This window comes from Leptosomus discolor, chromosome 9, assembly GCF_034619465.1.
Source record: "Leptosomus discolor isolate bLepDis1 chromosome 9, bLepDis1.hap2, whole genome shotgun sequence".
Lineage (NCBI taxonomy): Eukaryota > Metazoa > Chordata > Aves > Leptosomiformes > Leptosomidae > Leptosomus > Leptosomus discolor.
In genome coordinates, this window is record NC_141399.1 from 8,325,301 (window position 1) to 8,340,198 (window position 14,898).

General features: G+C 47.8%; 1 protein-coding gene across 2 annotated transcripts; it reads left to right on the top strand.

Annotated features, from left to right (window-relative positions):
* The first annotated feature begins 1,121 nt into the window (after positions 1-1,121).
* PSMD6 (proteasome 26S subunit, non-ATPase 6) lies at positions 1,122-7,401 on the top strand. 2 transcript variants are annotated; one of them, XM_086470096.1, is made up of 8 exons: positions 1,122-1,266; positions 1,846-2,051; positions 2,579-2,724; positions 3,803-4,022; positions 4,131-4,239; positions 5,412-5,580; positions 6,871-6,948; positions 7,097-7,401. In XM_086470096.1, exons 1-8 carry the CDS (start codon positions 1,122-1,124, stop codon positions 7,191-7,193), a joined length of 1,170 nt encoding a protein of 389 aa, XP_086326222.1. In that variant the 3' UTR covers positions 7,194-7,401. The 2 variants fall into 2 exon arrangements, with proteins under 2 accessions (XP_086326222.1, XP_086326223.1); XM_086470097.1 differs by having other exon boundaries at positions 1,122-1,147; positions 1,844-2,051.
* The last annotated feature ends 7,497 nt before the right edge of the window (positions 7,402-14,898 follow it).

Below are 14,898 nucleotides of genomic sequence, written 5' to 3' on the forward strand. Positions count from 1 at the left end.
TCTTAGGAATGCACCGTCCCAAAGCAGTTGAGGGAACAGTTTCTCCCACAACCTAGATGAAAAACACAACGCCAAAACAGAGGCACTGGCAAAAAGCGTTGGGTTTCAAGCCCAGTTCCAGCAAAAGACACCATTTAAAACCAAAAGCGTCCAGAAACTCATGAAGACGCCTACGACGCTGCGCCCGCGCGCCCCATCTATAAAACCTGGCACAGACAATTTTCGGGGAAGCGGGGCAGGAGCAGGGCTGACGGAGTGGGGCGTCGCACGGGGACCACTCCACCTGCTGCCACCCGCCCTCCCATCTCGGCCTTCGCCGAGGGAGAGGGCACTTGCCAGGCAGACGCTCCAGCCCCTGGCACAGGCAGCGCGCGTGGCGTGAGGTCAGAGAGACCAAAACCGAAGGGATTGAGTAAAGAGATGGGGAAACGTTGAGAAAAGCTGAGTGAGAAGTACCCGGGAAGGCGGGCCAGCAGCGGCACTCCCGCCCAGTCCACAGGATATAACCAAAACACGCGGGTTTAAAGCCCCTTTTATTTGCCCCCCCCCGCTTTCCCCAGCCGCAGGCGCGCTTTGGGGTAACAAATTCCAGGTTTTTCTGCAATTCGGCAGAAAAAACCTCGTTCCCAGCGCAAGCCGAGGCCCCTGGGAGCCTCTCCCCACCCGAACCGCGGGGCAGCGCCAGCCCCGCCCGGGGAAGGCCGCCGGGCCCCGGGCACGGCCCCGCCACACGCTGAGGGCACCGGAGCGTCCCTTCCCGCCCCGACGCACCGGGGGGGGGGGGGGGGGGGGGAAGCGCACTGGGCATGCGCACCCCTTATACACTGCGCGCGCACCGCCCCTATGGCCCGCACTGCGCCTGCGCTCCCGCACCGCTCGCACCCGCCCTCCTCCTCCGCCGACTCGCAGGCAGGGCCTCGCGCATGCGCGCCACTCCCACCCTCCCCGCAGGCCTCCGGTGCGGCAGGGGGCGCTGCGAAGCGGAAGCGCGCGGCCGTTTCCGTCCGTCGCGGCTGAGTCACTGGGCAGCGCCGCCGCCGCCGCCGCCGCCGCCAGCCCGGAGCCGAGCTGCCCCGTGCCGTGCCGTGCCGTGCCGCGCCGCGCCGCGCCGCGCCGTCGCCATGCCGCTGGAGAACCTGGAGGAGGAGGGGCTGCCCAAGAACCCCGACCTCCGCATCGCCCAGCTCCGCTTCCTCCTCAGCCTCCGGCCCCGCGCGCCCGACCCCGCCGCGCGCGACGAGCTGATGGCGGCCGTGCGGCTCCACAGTGAGCGCGGCCTGGGGCGGGGAGGGGAGGGGGGGTGTCTGTGTCGGGGTGCGGGGGAGCCTCTCCCGGCCTCCGTGTCTGTCCGCAGGCGAGGGGCCCTTCGTTTATCCCAGGGGCGGTCGGGGGCGGGATGATGTTTACATGTTCCCCAGCCGGAGGGCGTCGGTCGGTGCGTGGGGCACGGGCAGTTCGAGAGCGACGGGGAGGGGGAAGGGGGGTTTGGGGAGATCGGTGGGGTGCCCTGACCTCAGCGTTGGCCACTGTTAGCGTCGTGCTGGTGTTTTAAAAGGCATGAGTTGAGCACCGGGGCCTGCTGTGCTCAGAGGTGGATAAATAGCGAAGAAGGGGCAAGAGGTATAAAGAGGGCAGTGATGGAAAAGAGTCAGCGAAAAGAAGAGTGACAGGCCGGGCCTGCTGGTCCCTAGCTCTGTCACGTCTGGATTCAACAGGTACCTGATCACAGGACGTAGCGGGCGTTGACATCAGCTGTGTCGTGTTGCAGTCCTCAGCTCTAGAAACACACACCCACGCGCTTGTTGCAGCCATTAACAGCAGAAGCTTTCCCTGCTTTTCTTTCAGACATGGCTCCGTATTATGAAGCGCTCTGCAAGTCTCTGGAGTGGCAGATAGACACGGACCTGTTGAACAAAATGAAGAAGGCTAACGAGGAAGAATTGAAACGCCTCGACAACGAATTGGAAGATGCAGAAAAGATCTTGGGGGAAAGTGAAATCCGAGATGCAATGATGGCCAAAGCTGAGTACCTGTGCAGGATTGGGGACAAGGTTGGTTCATGGCAGGGCCTTTATGGCCTCGTGTTAAAAACACTGCGTCGTCATCCTCTTGGCTGGGCAGGTTCCACTGGGCGCTGGGTGACTTACAGTGCGTTTTCTCTGTGGCACTACTCGGACAGGGATATCACTGACATTTAAATTATCTAGAAAAAGAATGAGTAGCCCTTGAAAGAAAACTCTTTTTTTTTTTTCCTTGAAGAGGGAGAAAGTTATTTTCCATTTGCAGATGTTATTTTTCGCCTTGCTTGTGTCTTTAGACTTTTCTAATGTATTTACATAGTGCAACTTAATTATAAGTTACCCAGTAGATTTTCTTAGTCCTTAGGTTAAAAGGATATATGAGTATCAGCTATTTAACTTGTTTTAAACCTTGATTCTTTAAGATTATTCAGAATGCATAGCGTTAAACTTCTGTGGGAAACTAACAAAGTCACAACTCTTACGTGCTTACTACAAACGTTTTCTAAATATTCCAGGTGCTTTTAACATTCTTACCGTAGAAAGTACTGTCTTGTTAGGAGGGAGCTCTGACGGCGTTCCGCAAGACGTACGACAAAACCGTGGCCCTGGGACATCGCCTGGATATCGTGTTCTACCTCCTGAGGATCGGCTTGTTTTACATGGATAATGACCTCATCACACGGAACATTGAGAAGGCCAAAAGGTACCACTTGGGTTGCTCGAGTGCCCTAAAGCGCTGCTGAGACACACTGTAACAACAGAAACGGGAGATAAATGCCTTGCTGTCAAGAAGTGACTGAGACTGGTTGTGAGACAGAATCCCAGAGTGATGGGCGGGTGTTACCTCACACTGGAGAGATTCCTGTTCCTGGATTGTTTTGTGAGGCGGGAAGAGAAAGGAAAGGTTAATATTTTGTGTCAGCTGTTTTCTAACAGCCGACTTGGTATTAATTTGTAGCCCACCCGCCTCCCCCACTTCCCTGCTCCGCCGCTGTCAGGAGACAGCTGACTTTGGGCGAGCTGCGGCGGCACCGTGGGGCGCAGGGCAGGGTTGCCAGCCAAGTCCAGCTGCTGCCAGTGCCCCCAGCTGGTCTGTGAAGTGCCAGGTTCTCCTGGAGAAGCAGGAGCCCAGCGCCAGCACGGTGTGCTCTGGTGCCACCGTCCTCCCCGCGTTTCCCCCGCTGCCTTCAGCAGCTCCGTGCTCGCACCAGTTTGAACTTCAGTGGTGCCTGTAGCGAGCTGTGGTTTCCAGTCTCTTTGCTGGTGCCATGAGACACCAAGGCAGAGTCGGGGGCTCTTCCCAGTACCGTGTTCCTTGGGCGGTGATATTTTTGTGTTGCCTTCTCAGCAGGTTTGGTCTCGGCCCGCGCTCCTGCTCGTAGCCACGTCAGTTTTGAGTTAATATGATTCGTGAAAAGCGGCAACTTTTAAACGTTTTCTCTCCTGCGAGTTGGATGGCTTCAGTCTGCGCAGCACAGGCCGTGGAAATACGTTGCCATAGCCGAGGCTGTCAGTCCCAGTCACCTGCACAGCTCAAAAGGCTGTTGTCACAACTTTAGAGACTGTAAACTTTTCCTTTTGGTTGAAACTCACGCTGTGCAAAAGCCACTTTCCGACCCCTGATGAAGCTGGGGGTACAAAGCCTGGACTGTTCCAACACGCTGTAACATAAACCAAGTCATCCTTTCTCCAGTCACATGGTACCGCCTCATTTACTGTGCTTGTGTTGTAGAACTTAATCCATTTGCACAAGTAAATATTTCTTTTTGTTTTCTTTTAAGCCTAATAGAAGAAGGAGGAGACTGGGACAGGAGAAACCGTCTCAAAGTGTACCAGGGCCTTTACTGCGTGGCAATTCGAGATTTCAAGCAAGCAGCAGAGCTCTTCCTCGATACAGTTTCGACGTTTACGTCCTACGAACTCATGGATTACAAAACGTTTGTCACCTACACTGTCTACGTCAGCATGATCGCGTTGGACAGGCCTGACCTTAGGGAAAAGGTGAGGAAAGCAGATGAAAACACTGGTTCGGGCAGACACAGCCTTTCTTTCACCTGTTTATCTCCGGGCTGAAAGTGAGGGTGTTTGAACGTGTGTGTTTGCTTTCAGGTTATCAAAGGAGCAGAGATCCTGGAAGTGCTACACAGTTTGCCAGCCGTGCGACAGTACCTCTTTTCTCTTTACGAATGCCGTTACGCAGCCTTTTTCCAGTCACTAGGTAAGGCTGGGGTTTCTCCTACAACCCCATTCCAGCTGCTTCCGTTACTTGTGTCAGATCATCCACAACTTTTGTGGAGTAGCTACAACCAGAACTAGAGCTGCTTCATGCAGGAAAAAAAAAAGGACGGTTGGTTGTTGCTTTTTTTCTTTTAACAGTGACCTAAAATTCACTGCTGTTTGATTTTTCAAACAAGCAAAGAAAAATTTTTTCAAAACAGAGAAAAATTTCACATACAGCGAGCCTTATGAAAGGTCCCACCTGATGAGGTGGGAGAGAGCGTTTTGGAAATGGCTGTGGAACACCATCTTAGCTGAAGAGCCAGGTCAGATGGGAAAGTTCTGAAAGGTTTTGTCACTGAAAGAAGCGATAAAAATTGTGCTCCAAAGGCCCCAAAACCTCAACCTGTGGAAGAAACTACACAGGAAGTTTTCATTGGCATTACCGTTGGCTTTCTGCTCTCGTTCCTGTGCAAAAGGGTGACAGCGAAGAAAAGCTTTTCAGAAAACTCCTCCTTGCCAGTTCTCAGGCTGCTTGTTTTCCTTCTGTGGGATTTAGAATACAAGAAAATAGGATATTTAGAAAAAGCAAAAAAAAAGAACCCCCTTCCTTTTGTGGAGGACTAGGCCTGAAGAGATTAAAAGCTACGGGGAACGTTTTTCTGTCACTGGCTGAGAACTGAAACTGTCAGGAGCAAACGTCCCTTCAGTGCCTGGAAATCCTTGTAATTCTTTAAGAGCTAGTGCCAGGAGGTCAGTCTGCCTGCCTGCCTGCCTTCCCCAGCTTTGGGCGACAACGTGTCCTTAAGCAGTTACCTCCCGAGTGCTGCCTGTGCCCTGCCCGGCTCCGGGTGGCAGCGGGTCAGCACCGGGGGAGGCTGGCTCCCGCCCCGAGGGGAGGGCTCGGGGCTGGCAAACAGGGTCTCGTTGGCTTTGCCACAGAGCAGCGTGCACGTTGGTGCCGCTTCTGGTGCCGATACGGACGCTACGGGCTGACTTCCCTGCAGCGCAGAGCCCCTTCCGTGTGCCGAAACACCTTTCGCACGCTGAAGCACGCGCGAGTAACGTTCACGCTGATTCCTTATTAACCGTTGTTGGGTGTTTTGTTCACATACCTGGTATTTTACATTTCTTAGAGATTACTGACTCGTTTCCTTTCTTTTTTTTTTTCAGCTATTGTAGAGCAAGAGATGAAAAAAGATTGGCTGTTTGCACCTCACTATCGATACTACGTACGGGAGATGAGAATCCACGCGTACAGCCAGCTCCTAGAGTCTTACCGGTCGTTGACGTTAGGCTACATGGCAGAAGCATTTGGAGTCAGCGTGGAATTCATAGATCAGTAAGTTACTTGGCTTTTTCAGTTCATAAAGATCTCACTTTGCACCTTCTCATTATTTATAATGATCGCATTATAAGTAAAAGCCCTTGTTCTGCTTTGATTCTAAACAGGCCGAGTGAGGTTTCTGTGGAAGAGCGTGGCTAAATTGAAAGTGAACCTTAGGTTTCAGTAAAGAAAATAGTTTGATGGCAGTCTCTGCTGATGACTTTCCCACTGTCTTTCACTCTAAATGCCATATGAAGAACTAGTCTTTCATTAATAACTCTGTTCTTTATGCTGCTCTATCCATTGACCTCCACGTGCTACGAAACGTGAGATTTCAGAGGATGACTTGGTTTGCAACTACGGGAGAACTTAACTGTTACAACTTTAGGGATCCACACATTTTACATATCCCACGAGTCTCCTTCTCTAATTTTCCTTTCTGGTATGTGGGCAGGATCTGCCGGTTTTCACTTAAATCAAACGCAGTCTCAAGGGGTGGTTCTTTTCTAGTGTAAAACCAACAGATTTGGATCGTGATGAGAACTAAGGTGAAGAAATTGACTTTTACTCTGTGTGCATGAAACACTTTGTTTCAAATGCCTTCACAAGGGTCATTCTTCTTTCACAGAGAAGTTTAGATTTTCTAACGTAGCAAAGTGTTGCAGAAATATGAGTATTGCTTGGAACATTCAGAAATTAATTAATGGGTGTTTCAAGAGAAACCAAGTAACGTTCAATTCAGAGGTAAATGTTTTAAAGTCACACGAGTTCTTATCCTTCCCAGTAATTTATTACTAGGGGTAACTTGTCTTACTGTTGATCACAGGAATATTTTCTTCTACCGTCAGTAATGTGCTGTGGACCACCAGTTGATTAAGCAAAATAATAATATTAAAAAGCAGCATATTCAGAGCTACTAGAGAGTGGGGAACCATTAAGAGACTTTTCTAGGGAATTGACTGGCATCAAGATATTGACCTCAGGATAAATTCTGAGGAGGCAGGCTACGCGAGTGCTGCCTTTGACTTTTGCTAAGCCAAGTTTCACTAACTCAAATTCGACTTTGGCCCGAGCACAAAGTACTCAGATGTTTGGTATTCAGAGCGCTGGAGTGATTAGTCTTGTGTGTAGTGTCCAAGCTCTGAGACGGCGAGGATACGTAAGATGCCTTATGCAGACACACAGGCTGTGGCTTCAGAACTACCGTGTTGGTGACCCTGTTGGGTTGTACCAGCAGGTTCAGTGCTGCTGGGTCTGCAAGTCCTTGGTGGAACGGGATTTAACCAACTTCTTTTCTTTACTCAGGGAGCTTTCGAGATTTATTGCGGCCGGGCGATTACACTGCAAAATAGACAAAGTGAACGAGATTGTAGAAACTAACAGGTATGCTATCAATTCCTGGAAATCCTTCTTGACAGCCCTGCTGAATTCCATACGTTTGGGTGACACTGATTACAGAAACGTAAGTGGCTTGGTGTAAAACACATTCTCACTTCTAAACCTTTTTCTTTTTTTCCCCCACCGTTCCTAGGCCTGACAGCAAGAACTGGCAGTACCAAGAAACCATCAAGAAAGGAGATTTGCTGCTAAACAGAGTTCAGAAACTTTCCAGAGTAATTAATATGTAATTTTTTTTTAATACAAGGGAATGCAAAATTTAGATGTTTAAAACATTTTGGAAGTAACCTATAAATATATTGTATAACTTGGTATACTGTAGGTAAAATTACTAGCGAGAGAGGTAGGGTTTTTACTTTCCACTTCATTATGTAAACAATGTTCTGTTTTGGTGTATGGATGCCAGTTCATTTATTAAATGTATGATACAGTTGGTGATCTCTTGTAATAGGCTTTGTTCCTTTACTTGGCTGTGTATCCAGTGTGCAATATTTAATAGCAAAGCAGCGACAAGCTCTGTGAAGAGAGAGAACTAATGGCGATTCCACGCTTGCTTTTCTTAAGATTTCTGTGTTTGAATCAAAGGTGAAAAGAATCAGTTGCGTGATGTAAAGTAGCCAAAAATTTGAGTTGAGATTGTGCACTGTCCAGACAGGACAAACTCTCACTGCGAGAGGATTAAAGGAGAAGGAGTAAGGATGAAAGTGACTGTGGTGAATCAGTAATAGAACGACGAAACCTGTAAGGACTGTAACTCCGGGAACATCTTTAACTGGAGCAGCCCCTCCCTTCCAAGGGCACTTTTGGTAGCTGTTGAAAAAGAAGTCAGCACGTTAGCAAGGCGTTACGGTTGTAATTGCTTCCTCTGCTGGGGCGGCAGACGGCAGAAGGGTGGCAGGAACAGCGGGAGATGCTGCTGCGGTGTGACCCAACCGCTCAAACGCTGGAGGGGGTTACGATTTCTTCCTTCGCAGCTGCTGAGGAGTTAGTGCGGGAAGCAGGCTGCTGCCCTACTGCTGACACGGGGGTTCTGGCCGTAGCAGAGCCTTCGGCAGCAGCTGTTTACCCTCTTGCTTGGCTTGAGGTTTCTTTTTTCCTCCCAAAGAAAGTCTGTGCCTTAGTCCTGCTGCCCGTTCGATGCCGCTGCACTCCGCAGCGGAATCCATTTACTGTCCGGATTCAGCGCGACTGTCACGCCTGAGGGAACGCCAGCAGGTAGAGGTACCCACAGGACGATCCCGACCTTCGGAAGCTCCTGTGCCACAGCTGGGACGGTGTGAAATTTCACATGCCCACTCCTCTTACTGGGAGATGAGGGAGATCTCCTGTCTGTGAATCGCTGCCGCCTGCCTGAGGTTAGACCCCTCAGCCCCAGTGCTGAGGGTCCAGTAATAAATACTCTCTGTTGGACTGTTCTGAAACCCAAAATACAACCTAATGACTTCAGGTTTTTTTTAGTGCTTACTAGAAGCTGTTTTGGATTGGGTTTGGGGTTTTTTCCCTAAGTAGTAGCTATTTGGCTAGAGTTCAAAGATTTAAATTTCAGACAATTCTGATTAGAAGAAAATTCAGATCTTCTTTAGCAGTGTGAGAGTGGTAAGAGAAGCCTAGTTTGTTTACCATGTGGTCAGCTATGGAGTCTGTATTTTGTGCGTTCTCACACATATCACTTCTTAGGAAGTTTTAACTCATTCAGGCCAATATTCAGCCTTTTCAGAGCTGCAGTAATCTCAATTGTCCCAGATCTGTTCATGTCAGACAAAGCTAGGAAGGCTGTAGTCCTGGCTGCCTTTTGGCAACATGTTTTCCACCTTCCATACGCGCAAGCGTTAAGCATATCAGACCGTACGTACTAAGGACAGCATGGGCCATAGGCTTCACTGAATTGAGAGATTTTGTTTCTGGTGCACAGATGAATTTTCCTTTCCAACATACTTGTACTTGAACTGGCCTCAATTAACTATATCAAAGCTTTGCAAAATAAATCTCAGGATTTCCAGTCAGCTTGTGTATCACCGTGTATATTTTTAGCTGCAAGTTGAAGGAAATAGAAACTCACTCAAGAAAACTAGGCTAAGGCAGGCTTCATTCACTCAAGAGAGATTGTGCTGCTCTTTTAGTGTAGGTAAGAGCAACAGAAAAGAAACGTCTGCTTTGTGAGGAAAATAGAAGTACTACACAAGATTCTTACTGTGCTGTAAGATTTGCAGAGCTTCCGACTTCTAAAGTTTTCTTTTAACCATCACTATCGTCCTGTGGGAGGGGGGGTCTGGCATTTCAGGGTCCGAGGTTCTCTGCTCGAGTGGGTGAAAACCATGTTCAAAACCGAAACACACGTATCCCACGAGAGCAAAGACCCCCTTCAGCGATCCCAGCTTGCCTTGTTCATTTTCTGATCTCAGCCTATGCCCTGTGAAGGAGAATCCTGGAGGAACCCACGAAACTTCCTGACAAAGCTTTTTGGGCCCAGGCCTGGCAGGAGAGAGTCAGGGTGATTTTACCTGAACCCTTTTAAGGCTTTGTGCAGCCTTTTGGCCTTTCAGCCACGGCAAATGGTGGGATAAAGTTCTGGACAGTTGTAGGGAAAGGCAACACCCCCTGGAGCCCACAGCTGGATGCACAAAGCATAGCCAGAGCAGCTATTTGTGTTGCTCTCCTGAAAAAAAAAAAAAAAAGGAAAAAGCAATCTGGGACAGTTGTTTCCCAAAGAGTAGGAATGCTGAGGGGTCCAGGGTGGTCAGCTGTTCTATGATTTATTTTTTAATACCCACTTCAATTTCCATGTCAAATCAGAAGCAGTAGGATTTCTGCTTCCTTCAGACCCTAAAGTAACTTACGTTACCTTTCACCGTCCCGTGGTTCATGTTAGTTTTACCTTTGGTTTATTTCATCTCACAATTTCATTTAACTCTGATTGTGAGAGTCACTCCAGACCCAGCCGCTCCTGCCCTGCCCACGACAGCTTTCCATGGATTTATAGTCCACATGCCGAAGTTGTACATTCTCTCTCGTAATTTAAGCCTGTGCAGTTCCTTCACTAACGCCGTTCTCCAATTTCACTTTGGAAGGCTGACTTCACGCTAGCAACGAGGTACCCAGGCTGGGACACAGATTTCCACCTTCCACCTTGCTCTGCCATACATTCAGTGCCATGGAGCTGTGGGAACACGGGCGGGAAGGATGGGAGATGGGCTGCTGCAGGGTTTGTTAGTAAAACTCTGCTACAACGTGGTTGAAATCTAGTTTGTGTGCAAACATTCTTGGCTCGCTTGTCTCTGCTGACCTGCCAGCAGCTCCATTTCTTCTCTCCCTGACCACGGGGCTCGAGTTTAAGGTCCGGCCTTGCAGACGACGGACAAGGCATTCGCTTTTGGAGAAAGTCACCTGTTGTGGATGGGAAGGGATGCGGGTGCTCAACCGCAAAATGGAGGACAACGAAAACATCCAGTACTGTCAGAGAGCACCGAAACTGAGCAGCGACTGTCCCTGCTGATGTTGAGGAAAGCTTTTGTCCCGATTTGTCTGCAGGTGTCAACTCCGGCCATTTCTCACGGGCTCGGACAAAGCTTTTTCACCGTGTTTCTCAGGCCAGTTTTCATCCTTTGCAAAAAAGTTTGGATCCAGGTTAGTCTGAACAACTTCAGAAAAGGTTTTTGAGATTCCCCTGAAGTTTGGTGGGCCAGAAAAAACAGAACGAGCATATGCCACTTTTCCGCGACAAAGATCCCATGCTGCTCGTTAGGAACAAATCCAGCAGCTAACACCGTTCTGAGCCAAAGCGCTGCGAAAAAGCATTCAGTCAAATTAAAAGTCCCGTGGTGGATCCTACAAGCCACGTGTGCTTGATTATTTGTTGCAGCAGAATGTGATAATAATGAACCAACAGGAATTTGCATTTAAATAAAGCCCATTGCCAGCCCTTGTATTGGTTGTTTCGGTAGTTGGCCTAAGTAACAGTGGCCGCGGAACGCTTCAGCCTACAAAGGCAACGGGTGCCGGGGCTGTTCGCTGTCTGACAGGCTGTACGCAGCGAGGGCACGGGGCCAGCTTCGCACCCCTGCCTCCAGAGCTGCCGGTGCAGGAGCAGGATTGAGGATATTTTTCTACCCAAGGCAGGTTGCAGCCTTTAAGCCCAACAAGGCTGACACCTTCGGGTTCGAAGGACACATCACCAGCTGCCACTTGAAATGCAAAGGGCACTGCCAACACGCACACGTGCGCAGAACCATCCACACGGAGAACCTCTGACATTTGGATTTGCATTGCACGAACTACCGGGCTCAAACTCCTCCATCACCAGGTAGCTCTTCCTGAATATAAACTGGAGTATTTTCCTATGAGACAATCAGCGACAGGAGAGAACTGCTTTCTGCCCACTTCAGGGAAGCCTGTGTTTACCGGGTTCCACCCCAGCGCCCCGTCAGACGGCATTTTTCATGACAAACCCCTTTACTGAACTGGTTGAGCCATGGGGAGAGGCGATGACCCCCTGAGCAGCTCTGCTGCCTGCCCCACCGTCAGGGCTCCCTGGCACCGTGCTGCAGGCTGCAGCAAAGGAAGGGGAGAGGGAGCAGACTCCAAACCTGCAGAGCTCCGAGAGCTCAGGGTTATATGGGAAAAACACACCTTTTTTCCCCCCTTTCTTCACCTTACCAGTTTTAGAGGATACAGAACCCTATTTTAAATGCAGAGTTAATCGTTCACTTCGTTCTGAAGCCGACGCAGACAGCTCAGAGCCACCAACTTGCCTGAACGTGATGACAAGCAGAGCTCTGCTCCGCCAGCTCCCGTCTCCTCCGCGCTGCTGTCACTTGTGCAGCCCAGCACAACGCACCTCAGGGCCGACAGCTCCTACAGGACGGCGCAGACATGAGAAATCCCTACTAGAAAAGAAAGATATTTGCAGGAAGGTGAGACAACAAATAAATAAAAACCTTTAGTCAACACAAAAGGTAAAGGTAGAAATGCCAGAAGTGCTCATTATAAAAAAAGGCAAACAGAACCTGCTTGTTGCCTGAACCCCATTTATATCTTGTAGCATTTGTTCCAAACAGTATGGGAAACTGTTCTTACTGTTACAAGCAGAAGAGAAAAGAAAAATGAGAGAGAACGAATAAAGCACTGGCACGGGTGTAACTATGAACTCCTACCCCACTAACAGGAGTTTTACCGATTTTACAACCCCCTCCTCAGAAGCCATCCGCCACACGCAGAGAAAAGCCTGCAGGAGTCCTGCACCCGTTGAATTCACACACTGGATCTCTAAACTGTGAAGACACAGAATACAGATTTTTGGAAGGAAAAAAAAAACAACAAAAGAGGAAACGTGACCATTCAACATAATTGTGTTTGGGGCTGTAAAAGCTGCTGCTCATTGTTCTATTTAGAAAACAGTAAAGCGTGAACCTTAAAACATCCTTTGCACGGGAAAAATACTGCGGGGTCGATACAGGCGCCTCTCAAAAGCAGGTACCAAAACCTGCCAAGGCCCGACCCCACCGGGCTGACTGCAGCCGCTCTCACGGTGCCGCCGTGCAGCGACCGAATTTGACCACCTCCAATTCTCTGAAATCAGTTCACATAGGCACCGATACAGATAATGTTTTCCTTTAATGGTGAATGATTTTATAATGAAGCAGAAACATATAATGTATTCCATGCAACCAACCTCATTTATTGAAAAGTCCTAATTTTATTGCCTTGTTTAGTAACATGTTTGTTCAACAAACTAATTTTTTCATGAAGCAAAGCACAACTTTTTCTTATAAATAGTATAAATTATTTTATTTACAGAAACTTGTTACAAAACAAATAGACTATATATTTATTTTTCTTTTAAATATCCAAAGTAATTTTTCTATCCCATGACATTTGTTCATGTACTATACAGCAGCCAACACAGAGTTCAGCTGATCAGATGCTCTTGATTATGTATACAAATTATCAAACTATTCACACATTTTACACAGGAGATTGCTTTTAGAACCAGGCTCAACACCGAGCAAGATGCTTTCAAGGCCTACATTCACATTGACATTATGTAGTGCTCTTTTTAAAATTATCTTTAAAACGTAAAATATCTTGCACAAAAGGTAAAAATGATGATTTTCTGCTGAACAGTGAAACATTTAAGAATCTTTCTAAGCCCAATTCCCTCCTCCAGGACAGAATGAGTGAAAGACAAGAGAGAGATTCCTTGGCAAGAGAACTCTTACAGGAAGACAACTGCCTTAGAAATGTCATTTGGAAATCACATCTTTATTTTTTAATGGTTTTAAGAGGTACTTACTTGTGGTTTTTGTTGGTTTTGTTTTCCTGGAATACCAACCATTTTGCACATTTTCTAAATTATTCCGTTTATGAACACAGCCCCCCCCCCCCTCCCTTCCCAAGATGAGACAGTTAAATAAACCGCTGGTTAAAACCAAATTTCAAACCCTTGGCATGGTATTAAATACGAGTTATCAATGGGATTGTTCCAACACAAGGTATTCTAATTAGAAGATTTTACAAAAGTGACCAGCATCATTCACTTTCTTTTGTCAACCCATCTCATTAATTTCAGAAAATATATGTATAGGTATGTGTGTGTGTGTGTACATATATATATACACACACACACACACGCACACATACATATACGTACGCACACATATATTATATGTAGGTGGAAAAAGCAAGCTCCAAAATTTCAACTGAACATTCAAGTCTTTTAAGGAGAAGCTGTCTAAACAGTCCAAGCTTAAAACTAGTTATATCAGGCACTTTCAGTTTTTCCGTTAGTTTTAAACCACATGAGACCCGCACAAAGGCGCACGCACACACACGCACACGAACACTAAAAAAAGAGAAGCAGTGTGTCACTTAACTAAATGTAGTCTTCCGGGAATCAGGCAACTGATAAGCAATGCCGTATCGACCAGGTCGGCTCCAATCCTGCGCTCGGGTTCCCGCGGCAGAACCCGACCGCAGGACCCGGGCGACGGTTTGCGTGTGTCCGCTCCCGAGGCACGGACAGGGACACAGCTTTCACAAAACGGAGGCATCCCTTAAGTTGCAAAGTAGGCATGTTAACTATTGGCTTGGCAGTGAACCACTTCAAATTATAAAAAGGTATTTGCTTTTTTTTTTTTAATTAATTAATAAATAAATACTAGATGATCTCAATTGTACCAAAACTGGATATAAGAAAAAAAGACCTGTGCAAAAATACATATTTAAATATGTACAATCAATTAACAAAATATGTCTTCTGAAATAGGGATACTTCAATATTTATAATAGAACAAGAAATTCCAAAATAAAGATACAAAAGTATGTTTTTTTTTTTTCTTGTATAATTCTTTGTTCATCATTGCAGCAATTTTTTAGGTTAAGAAAACTGCAGGAGTCATAACGAGAAGTTGGAAAGACTATAAAAACTGTATCTCTTAAATTAATACCAAAATCTGTCTAGAAACAACCCAGCCACTGCAAATTCAATTTTGCAAGGAAAATTAATTTTAAGCTTCCTTAGTTATTTACAGTAAGAACTATGTGACAATAAGCGCTTCAGGAACAATGTTCTGCTTATAACCGAGATCTAAAACACGATGCTTAAGCAGGTCTACGCTCAAGGGCAGAGAGATTTGGGATGCTCTAACGCTTCGCTCCAAGGGCTTCACCCCCCGCAGCTGCAGGCGGCTGCAGGCGGCTGCAGGCCCGGCTCGGCACGGGCAGCGGCCGGGGAGTCCCTTCTGAAGACGCCTGCCCGCCATCGGAGGAGCACGAGTTGGCCGCTATGCTTTCAGATCAACAGAACCTCGAAAGGACAGAGGAGAGTTCGATCACAAACTCACTAGCGTTCAATTTTGCCAAATTTTCGTTACCTTCGCCTTTGTGTCTACCAGGAGTCAAACTGCACGTGTGACTGGCGCTATCCTGAAGTGGAAGCTC